The sequence below is a fragment of the Meles meles genome, chromosome 6, assembly GCF_922984935.1.
Source record: "Meles meles chromosome 6, mMelMel3.1 paternal haplotype, whole genome shotgun sequence".
In the NCBI taxonomy this organism is placed as follows: Eukaryota; Metazoa; Chordata; class Mammalia; order Carnivora; family Mustelidae; genus Meles; species Meles meles.
In genome coordinates, this window is record NC_060071.1 from 40,393,181 (window position 1) to 40,405,182 (window position 12,002).

At 33.9% G+C, this 12,002-nt stretch overlaps 1 protein-coding gene across 1 annotated transcript in view; it reads right to left on the bottom strand.

Annotated features, from left to right (window-relative positions):
- Positions 1 to 12,002, bottom strand: part of PYGO1 (pygopus family PHD finger 1) — a 29,218-nt gene that overhangs the window by 8,718 nt on the left and 8,498 nt on the right. The window contains exon 2 of the mRNA XM_046009938.1: positions 191 to 276. Coding sequence (XP_045865894.1) covers positions 191 to 276 — 86 coding nt within the window. The remainder of the gene's footprint in view (positions 1 to 190; positions 277 to 12,002) is intronic.

Here is a 12,002-nt window from a genome sequence, read left to right on the forward strand (position 1 = left end):
ACTCACTTTAGACCTATAGGCCAACAACAGCCACTAGTTGCAGAATTAAAAAAAAAAAAAAAATTCCTGCAGAATTCACGATTAGGTTATGAAGAGGAGAGGAAACAAACCCATGACCAAATGTAAATTTACCTCATCAGATTGATCTTATCAGTGAACAAAGCCATTATTAAAGAAAATGTCAATTTACCTGTGTATTTGTCTTGCGTTTTTTCTTGTCTGGGCTTCCTAGTTGTACACCTGGTCCTCCTAACCCATCCAGTCCACTATCACCACCTTAAAAAAAAAAAAATTCCACTTGTAACTAAAATCATTTTACATCTCTCACAGCAGCATCTATCGTAACTACCTGTCAATATGTGTGCTATTTTTATTAGATAAAAGCAATACCAAGCTTTTAAAAAAAAAATCTTTGTTTTTCAAAAAGTCTTCCCCATAGTTTCAGCCAGAAACATTCATCTCTATTCCCACAGTATTTTTTATTATTCTTTCAATGAGAATGTCTCCATCCTACCCTTGAAGCTTTAGTCATCTGGTTTCTTATCCTTGAGGCAACCACCAGTTTTTGCTCTATCTTTAATCTAGAAAAATTACAGCATAATATCTTTTGCGGGGAGTACACAAACCATAGCATGCATACTATACAACAATGCTCTCTACACCTTGCTTTCTTCTTGGAAATCATTCCATGTAATTACATACAGAACTGTTCCATAACCTAATAACTGAGTAGTATTTCATGGTATAATTATACCATAATTCATTAAATGAGCTCCTTCCCTAATGATGGATATTTAGGTTGTTTCCAAACCTTTGCTGTCTGCAATGAAAATCTATGTATAGGTGTCTTAAATACAAATCATTCCTAGAACTGGAATTATGGCATTAAATTTTATGTGGCCTTTAAATTCTTAAAGGTATTGTCAAAGTACAACAATGTATGTGAGTATTATTTTCTCAACAGTATATGATCAAGCAAAAGCAAAAGCTTGACTGTGAAGTAAAGAGGCTAAAAAAAGTTTATCAGTATACAACACTGTGAATGAAATTAATGTCACTGATTTGTATGCTTAAAAATGGTTTAAATGTAAAGTTTTATTTTATATATATTTTACCAAAATAAAAACCAAAGAGTATGGAGTCAACATGATCTGAAAATATCAACAGAATTTTTTTCTGCTGGAAAAAGTATTATGGAGGATTCTGATCATTACAAAAGTAGAAGAATAAAAGTATGTATACATACGTAGATACACATTTGTAATAGATTAGTAAGTTCAGTGAGTTGACAATTAATTAGAGGAGACATGCTCACATATGTGGATTCTGAGAAAGGGGATATTTAAGCTGAGAGTTAAAAGATAAAAATAAAAATAAATATAAAATTAAAAAATAAACTGAGACTTACAGGACAAAAAAATCTCTCATTTAAACAGCCTAAGGAAGAGCCTCTAGGCAGAGAACAGCATGTGTAAAGATTCTTAAGTAGAAAGAAGCCCGATGTGTTTGAGAAATTTAAAAGAGGCCGGTGTGTGAAGGGACTCTGGAGAATGCCACTAGAAGAGGTTAAAGAGATAGGCAGGGATCAGATCATTTAGAGCAGTGTGGACTGAATGTGTCCCCCCCAAATTCTTATTTTGAAGACCTACCTCACAGTATGCTGGTATTTGGATGTAGGGCCCTTGGGAGGTAACAAAGATTATATCAGGTCATGAGGGTCAGGCCCTTTTGATGTGATTAGTGGCCTTAGGAGAAAGAAGAGTATGTTCTCCATCCTCCCTCTGGAGTACAAACACAAAAAAGGCCATGTGAGGACATGGGCAAGAAGGTGGGCATCTGCACACCAGAAAGAGAGCACTCACCAGGAAGTGAATTGGCTAGCACCTTAATCTTGGACTTCCCAGCCTCCAAACTGTGGGAAAATAAATTTCTGTTGTTTAAGCCACCAGTCTATGATACTTTGTTCTTAACGCCCAAGCAGACTAAGACAAAAAGCCTTGTAGTTTATGCTAAGGAATCTGAATTTTATCTGAAGAACAGTGAATGATCATTTAAGGGTTATGAGCAGGATAATGATATGATTTAAGTTTTAAAAGTATTATATTAGCAACTGTGTTGAGAATGAATTGGTGATGGGACAGGGGTAGAAACAGAGAGACCAGTCTTTTCCAATAATAGTTCAGGGGGGAAAAAAATGGTACTTGGCAATAAAGAGAAATAAGTGTATTGGAAAAAGACTCCCACCTAATATGAAGCCGATTTCTCTAAGAGCTATTTAGAGAAGCTTATATACAACGAAGGTGAAAAAACTAACAAACTAAGAGTCCTTTTTATACACAAACTAAAACCAGTCATAAGATAGCATAGAAGAAAAGTTTTCACTTATAGGCATAAAACTAAACTAAAATAGCTAGCAATAAATTTTTAAAAATTGCACAAGATCAGTATAAATGAAAACTTTCAAAAGGTCTATATTGAGAGACACAGGAATACTTCTAATAACTGGAAAGGTATTCTCTGTTCTGGCTAGCCATCTAGAACAAAATAACATTGTTTTTTTACCTCACTTATTATCCCAAACAGCCTTTTTGTACCCTCCTCAGAGACATTAGCACCAGGCATTTGAATCCCAGGCCCATGGGGCTCACCCTAGAGTCCAGAGGTTTAATACTAGAATAAGCAACACCTCCTTCTCAGAGATCTGAGTTTAAACTCCACAGGGCCCCTCCTGTGAATTTGTATACTCTAATAATTCCAACTTCTTTCCTGTGGCCTTAGGAATGGTAGCTGCTTCCCACAGTCAACATCTCTGTGAAAAAGTTAATATCCTATTTTGCCACTTCAGTTTAATGTCTGTTAACAATACCTTATATTAAATTTTCTATTAAAAGTAACTTTTAATTTCTATTAAAAGTAAGTAAGGAGATAGAGTATCTATCTCCTGAGTAGATCCTGACTGATACATATCTCAAGTGCCACCAGCCAGAAACTGTCATTACTAATAAGTTAACATCGTATCATTGTAGACATATAGCTTATTACCTACCTACCTACTTCTCCCTCTGTGAATATGGAGCAGTACTAATAACTTTACAAAGATGGGATACATTTTTAAATAAAAGCATTAAACTTTAAATTTTTTATAATGTAATAAAGGCAAAAAGAAATGAATTAAACTACAGAATATGTTAAATATTTCTTTATCATAAGGGAAGTTTTTGGAAAGAATCCTCTAAGTCTAAAAGAAATCAAGGAAAACATTAAGTTGGAAAATGTATGTCTTTTCTCAATTTTAGATAGCACTGATTGAACTCTGAATGTTTAAGATAATCTTATTCTACTTTTTTCCATCCTGTTTCCTATCATCTACTTTTTCTATCTCTACATTCAATTCTTTATTTCACCTAAATTTTCTTTTATCTCATCTTTGAATACATTTTCTGCTCTTTGTTGAGTGCTCTATTTGGGGGGCACTAATTATTATTATGCTAGAGGAATTTTTAGCCCCGTATCTATTAGTTATCTTTTCCAACTTTACTCTTTTTTAACATCTACTTAATCTATCTGTAGTTTTCCTATTTTCTTGTTATATAATTCATATGTTAGCCATGTTATGTTCTTTATTTCTAATTTATTTATTTGTTCTAGAGTTTGTTCTAGAATTGGTTTAGTCCTCAATTGGTTTCTTGAGCTCTGCACTTTATGTTATTCTAATTCTGTTGTGTTAATCATCTTTGTCTTTGAACTCTTTCCTGCTCTTATTTTTGCTTTTGTTTTTTCATTAAAGTCTCCCACTTAAAAGTACATATGAGATCTTTGCTTCTGTCTTTTAGGTTATGGGTCTTCATCTTCTGCATGCTATTTCTTTTCTTTTTTTTTTTGTTAATTCATTAGTTTCCTATAGTATGTTTACACAGTTATGTTTTTATTTTTATCTTGCAATTCTGTCTAGATCTTTTATTTGCTCTTTTATTTAACATGGGTGACTTTCTGACTCTCTTTTATTTACATCTAAGATTTCTTGGTTTTGGTGGTATGTTTTATATATTGAGATAATCATGTGATTTTTTCCCCTTTAAATTATTTTAATGTTCAACTCAAAACCGACATTCCTGAAATAAAGCCAACTAACTCCCTTTCATATAAATGTTATCATTTCCATGTGACTGGATATGCTGTTATCTCTTTAGAACACCTGCCTCTTCTAGTAAGATTAGTAAGAACCTCTTGTGTTTCCTTGGAACATCCAGGTTTTTAATTCTCACATTTTGTTAAATGCCCATCTACCTAGTTGGGGGGTATAGTACCCCACTCACATGGGAGGTTTCCCTGTGTTCCTTGATTCAGTTTGTATCTGATAGAAACAGTCCTCTTTTTTTTTTAACTTTTTGTTTCGTTCATATTTTTTTACTTGCACAAAAGAATGAGAAGATAAAGAATAGTCATTTAATTTTCTTCTATCAAGACTTGGGGTTATTAGTAAGAATTCTCAAAATTCTGTAAATTACTAATAGCTTCCAAGGGTAGAGACTGTGTTAGAAGCCTTAGTGCATTTGGCATATTTCAGAATTATGTTATTGGGCCTTTGTTTGCTGCTGTTGCTGAACATTTTTGCTCTTTTTCAAAATCAGCTTTGGTTCCTTTTACTTAGAATTTAAAAAGATTCTGTAAAGTAGTTCTGTTCTACCATCCCAATTTATAAGTCTGTATTTGCCTGTATCTATGTTCTTTCGGCTCAATCTTCACGACAAACCTAAGAGGTAGGTAAGTCATCCCCACTTTTTAAAGAAAGAAAAAAGAAATGGAATGTAAAGAAGTCATACCACTGGTAAAAAGTAGCATAGAAATCTAAAACCAGGGTTTTGTTTCCTTTTGCTTTTAAGTTTTTGAATATATTCACAAGGTCGTATAACCATTACTACTCTTTAATGCCAGAACATTATCATCACCCCATCATATACTCATTGGCAGTCATTTCCCAGTCCTCCAGGTCCTGGCAATCATGAATCTACTTATATATATTTGTCTATTCTGGATATGCCATATAAAAGGAATCATACAATATGTGGCTTTTTGTGTCTTGTTTCACTTAGAGTAATATTTTCAAGGTTTATCCATGTTATAGTAAGTATTATTTCCTTTTTATGGCTGAATAATATTCCCTTGTATGGATCTACCACATTATATTTATCCATTGATCAGCTGGTGAACAATTTGGATTGTTTCTACTTTTTGGCTACTAAGAATAATGCTGTTATGAGTACTTATGTACAAGTTTTTATCTAAACATATGTTTTCTATTCTCTTGGGTATATATCTGGTAGTAGAATCTCTGGGGAGTATGGTATGTCTTAAGTTTAACATTTTGAAGAAGTGGCCTACTGCTTTCTACAGCGGCTACACCATTCTACATTCCCACCCGCTAAGTCTGAGGGTCCAATTTCCTCACATCCTCCCCAACAATTACTTTGCTTCTTTTTAATTTAACTTTATTTTTTAAAGATTTATTTGAGAGAGAGAAAGAGTGGGAGTATGGGCAGAGAGAGGGAGAGAATCTAAAGCAGACTCCTGGCTAAGCACAGAGCTTGATGCAGGGCAGAATCTCATAACTCTGAGATCATGACCTGAGTAGAAACCAAGACTCCGATGCTCAACTGACTGACTCTCCTCTGCTTGTATTTTAAATGTAGCCATTCTAGAAAGTATAAACGGGTATCTCATTGCAGTTTTAACTTGCATTTTCAAAATTACTAATGATGTTGAACACCTTTTCATATACTTATTGATCATCTATACATATTTTTCCTTTGAAGAAATGTCTACTCCAGTCACTTGTCTATTTTTTAGTTAAGTTGTTTATCTTTTTTGTTAGGTTGTAAGAATTCTATACGTATTCTGGCTACTAGACTGTTATCAGTTATAAGATTTGCAAAGATTTTCTTCCAATCTGTGGGATGTCTTTTCACTTTAATAGTGTCCTCTGACACATGTAAGTTTTTAATTTTGATGCACTCCAATTTATCTAATCTTTCTTTTGATTGTCTGGGTAAACCTAGGTTATATACTTCTAAGATACTAGTTTGCCTCCCTAAAATCTAACAAACATACTGTCTTCCTCAGTGGACCACAAAAGACAAAAACGAAAACTTCGTGTTCAAACTAAAGGAACTCCTGTTTTAAATTCTTTGATGTGGTAGTAATCCCATTTCAGTAGATGGTAAGTAAAGAACTAACAGTGACATCCAATCCACCCCTCAAAGTCATTGATTTAAAATTTCATGGTTCAGAAATGACTGAATCTATTACTAATTTATAACTATTCAGTAGCCCATATAAAGTGGAATGATGATTCCATATTAACAAATCGTATTCTTTCCCTTAACAGTATATACTGACATGCTGAGCCAAGAAATGTGTTGTTCTCAAATACGAATACCTAGAAATTCTGACGGGTGTGGTAGAGAAAAAGAATCAGCAATGATTTTAGAGGTCAAATAATGAAGTGGTTATATAAATAAAGGTACCAAACAACAAAATCTTATATTTCCTAACATCTGTCATGGATAGTTCATTATAATAAAAATATAAAAAGAAAACTGCAATTCCTAAAAATAAAAACAATTACTATTAATTTAGTCTCTAATCTCCAATATAGAATATATAAATTCTCACTTAGAGCATTAAGAATACTGAATAACTACAATTTTACAATGTTGTAATTTAAAGATGGACAGAAAGTACTTTTAATTAATGGTATGTACATCTCTGTTCACTTTCCAAAAATTTAATAACAATTACTTGTATTCACTATAAGACAAGGCTTTGACATTTGCAACTATTTAAATAAACATTATTTTCAAGTAATCTGTGAGTAAAACCACCTTAAATTCTTTTTAGAAACTGACTTCTATGGTATTAATTTTTTATTTAAGAGTATAACATTTCTTTCCATAAAGCAAGTCTTCAAGTTCCATTTATTGTTCATCTAAAGAGTAAACTATATAACATTTTCAATGGTTCTGACTCTTGGCCTTACCTGGGTCCTTCCTCCTGCTACCTGTAATACTGGTAGTTCTTCTCAGTGAGGTAATCATTGTGTTAGATCAGACTCATAGCCCTAAGGCCTAATTAGACTACAAACTACCAAGAATTTCCATGATTCTCACTCTTTAAAAATAGTGAAAGGTCAGAATCCAAGGAACAGGAAAGTAGTGGCTGTAGAGCTAGTCGATTACATTACCCTAAGAACTTTGGTACCAAAGCTTCTCTCCAGCTGCTCTATAATCCAGCGGCTGCTAACTCTGCAAGTAAATCACTTGAGACTGAGTAGTGATTTACTCAGTCAGGAGCTGAGAGCTGTGGGGCAGAGAACCAAAAAAAGGAAACTGTCAAAGCTCATTGTTAACACTGGTCACTGTTATACTTTTAATCTGTTAATACTTGAATCTCTTTATCTCATCTCTTCACTCCTATATAAATACTTATATCTATATAATATATGTTTATACTATATAAATATATATAATGTATAAATATATAATATACTAATAAATATATATGCCCAGTGACCTCTGAATTCACAAGAGGAATAGACATGCGAAAGGGTGATGACAAAAATGGAAAAAAGAAGCCTCTCTCATCTTAAGAAAGCAAAGAAATTTTATCTCTGGAGATATTATCACCCTACATTATGCCACTCAATCTCAATTAAACAAAATAATTACCTTATCTCTCCTTTACCCTTTAAACTTTACCTGGAGCTGGAAGTTGAAGTATATGCCTTTTCATAGTCTTCTTGGAGAGTGTCATCTATTAAACAAGGCAATTTTTTCCCATCTATAACCTACAAGTTATTCTTTTATATGAAATTTATTTGAAGTATATTTTTTCTATTTATAATTTTTATTTTTATAAACTATGGATTATTTGCTTTTATGTATCTTATGTTCTAATTACATTATATATTATATGTATTCCACCTTTTTATTTCTATTAAAGAATCTATTTCAGCCTCAAGTCCTTAAAAAGGACATTGGGGAGGGGAGGCGAACCATAAGAGACTATGGACTGAAAAACAACCTGAGGGTTTTGAAGGGTCAGGGGTGGGAGGTTGGGGGAACAGGTGGTGGGTAATAGGGAGGGCACGTTTTGCATGGAGCACTGGGTGTTGTGCAAAAACAATGAATACTGTTACGCTGAAAAAAATAAATAAAATGAAAAAAAAACTTTTAATAAAAAAAAAGGAAGTGAGGGCATTGTTCTGTACACTAGATAGTGGTATGCCTTTTATGCCATTTAAATTTTCATTTTTTAACTTCACATTTTGTAAAAACTGGAGGGAATCAACAGCAGATTAGAGGATGCAGAAGAATGGATCAGTAATCTAGAAGATAGGGTCATGGAAAGAACCCAACATGAATAGCAAAAAGAAAAAATAACTTTTTAAAAAAGATTTTATTTATTTATTTGACTGAGAGAGACACAATGAGACAGGGAACAAAGCAGGGGGGGTGGGAGAGGGAGAAGCAGGCTTCCTGCCCGGCAGCGAGCCCGATGTGGGGCTCGATCCCAGGACTCTGGAATCATGACCTGAGCCCAAGACAGACGCTTAACAACTAAGCTACTCAGGCACCCCAAGAAAAATGAATTTTTTAAAAAATGAGGATAGATTAAAGGAGCTCTTGGACAATATCAAGTGAACAAACATTTGCATTATAAGGGTCCCCAAAGGAGAAGAGAGAGAAAAGGGGGCAGAAAACTTATTTGAAGAAATAATATCTGGAAACTCCCCCAGTCACATGGAAGGAAACAGACATCCAGCTTCAGTAGTTCTAGAATCCCAACAAGATGAATTCCAAGGAAGTCCACACAATGACATATAAAAATTAAAATATCAGAGATTAAAGATAATTTTAAAAGCAGCAAGAGAAAAGAAAATGTTTACATATAAGAGAAATCCCATAAAGCTATCAGCTGATTTTTTTAACAGAAATTTTGCAGGCCAGAAGAGAGAAGCATTATTTATTCAAAGTGATGAAAGGAAAAACCTACAACCAAGAATACTCTAGCCAGCAAGATTATCATTCAGAATTCAGAATTCAGGAGAGATAAAGTTTCCCAGACACACAAATGTTAAAGGAGTTCATCACCACTAAGCTAGCCTTATAAGAATTGTTAAAGGGACTTCTCTAAATGGAAAAGAAAAGGCCATAATTAAAAGTAAGAAAATATGGGGTGCCTACATGGCTCAGTTGATTAAGTGCCTAACACCACAAAAATGCAAGGAATTATAAGAGACTACTTCAAAAAATTATATGCAACAAGCTTGACAATGTAGAATGGTTAAGTTCTAAAAACAACCAACCTTCCAAAACTGAATCAAAAAGAAATAAAAAATCTGAACACAGACCAATTATTAGCAATGAAATTGAACTGGTAATCAAAAAAACTTCCAAAAAACAAAAGCTCAGGACCAGATGGATTCACAGGTAAATTCTACCAAAGAAGAGTTAACACCTATTCTCCTCAAACTATCCCCCGCCCAAAAGAAGGAAAATTTCCAAACACATTCTACAAGGCCTACATGATCCTGATACCAAAACCAAACATGATACAAACAAAACAAAACACAATTACAAACCAGTTGGTATCACCAATGAATACAGATGCAGAATATGAGCAAACCACATTCAATAATATACTGAAAGGATCACTTAGCACCAAGAATGGTTCAACATCTGCAAAGCAATCAACATGATACACACTAACAAAATGAAGGGTAAAAACCATACGATCATCTCAGTAGATATAGAAAAAGGATTTGACAGAATTCAACATCTTTCATGATATAAACCTTCAACAAAGTGGGTTTAGAGGGAACATACCTCAACATAATAAAGGCCATATACAACAAACCCAAAGCTAACATCATATTCAACGATGAAAAACTGAGAGCTTTTCCTCTAAGATCAGGAAAAAGACAAGGTTGTCTACTCTCACTGCTTTTATTCAACACTATTTTATTACAATTCAATAGTACTGGACATTCTAGCCATAGCAGTCAGACAAGAAAAAGAAATAAAAGGCATCCACATTGGTAGAGAAGAAGTTAAACCATCACTATTTGCAGATAATATGTAATACTATACATGAAAAACCTTAGAGACTCCACCAAAAATCTATTAGAAGTAACAAATGAACTCAGTATAGTTGCAGGGTACAAAATTAATACTCAAAAATCAGCTGTGTTCCTATACACTAACAATGAAGTAGCACAAAAATGAAGAAAACAACCAAACAACAACAAAAATGAAGAAAATAATTCCATTTACAACTGTACCAAAAAGAATAAAATACCAGGAATAAATTTAACCAAGGAGGTGAAAGATGTTTCCTCTGAAAATTATAAAACATTGTTGAAAATAACTGAAGATAGTACAAACAAATGGAAAGATGCTCACGCTCATGGATGGAAGACTTAATACTGTTACAATGTCCATACTACCTAAGCAACAACAGATTCAATGCAATCCCTATCAAAATACCAATAGCATTTTTTTGAGAATTACAACAAATAATCCCAAAAACTGTATGGAACCACAAAAGAGCCTAAACAGCCAAAGTAACCTTGAATAAGGAGAACAAAGCTGGAGGTATCATAATCCCAGATTTCAAGCTATACTAAAATCGCTGTGGTAATCAAAACAATATGGCACTGGCACTAAAACAGACACAAAGATCAACAGAATAGAATAGAGCTTAGAAATAAACCCATGCTAATATGGCCAAATACTGTATGCAAAGGAGGCAAGAATACGTAATGGTAAAAAAACAGTGTCTTCAAGGGCTGCATGGGTGGCTCAGTTGGTTGAGTGTCAGCCTCTTGATTTTAGCTCAGGTCATGATTTCAGCATTGTGGGATCAAGCCCTGTGTAGGGCTCCACACTCAGCAGAGAATTTGCTTGAGATTCTCTCTCCTCCCTCTTTCTGCCGCCCCTCTCCCGCTCACACTCTCTTTCTCTCAAATAAATAAATAAATCTTTTTAAAAATAAAAATAGTCTCGCAATAAATGGTGCTGGGAAAACTGAGGACAACTACATGAAAAATAATGAAATGGGGTCACTTTCTCACACCATACACAAAACAAATTTAAAATGGATTAAAACCTAAATGTGAGACCTGAATCCACAAAACTCCTAGAAGAAAACAGATAGCAATTCTTTGATATCAACATTTCTCTAGATATGCCTCCTAAAGCAAGGGAAACAAAAGCAAAAATAAAACTATTGAGACTACACCAAAATAAAAAACCTCTCGCACAGTGTAGGAAACCATCAACAAAAGGAAAAGATAAATCTACTGAATGGGAGGAGATACTCACAGATGACCTATCTCATAAGGGCTTAATATCATAAATAAAGAACTTACACTACTCAGTGACAAAACTCAATAACGAAAAAAAAATCATAAAAGCTGATTTAAAAATGGACAGAAGACATGAACGTTTTGCCAAAGGAGACATATACATGACCAACAGACATACGAAAAGATGCTCTACATCAATAATCATCAGGGAAATGCAAATCAAAACCACAATGAGATATCACCTTACACCTGTCAGGATGGTTAGTATCAAAGAGACAAGAAATAAGTGTTGACAAGGATTCAGAGAAAGAGGAACCCTTGGGTCCTGCTGGTGGTAATGCAAATTGTTGCAGCCACTATGGAAAACACTATGGAAGTTTCCTAAAAATTTTAAAATGGAAATACCATATGATCCATTAATTCCACTACTGAGTGTTTAGTCAAAGAAAACAAAAACACTAATTTGAAAAAACATATGCACCCTTATGTTTACTGCAGCATTATTTACAATAGCCAAAATACAGAAGCAACCTAAGTTGTCCACTGCTGGATGAATGCAGAAAGAAGATGGGATATGGACACACACACACACACACACACACACACACACACACACTCCCCACACCGGAATATCACT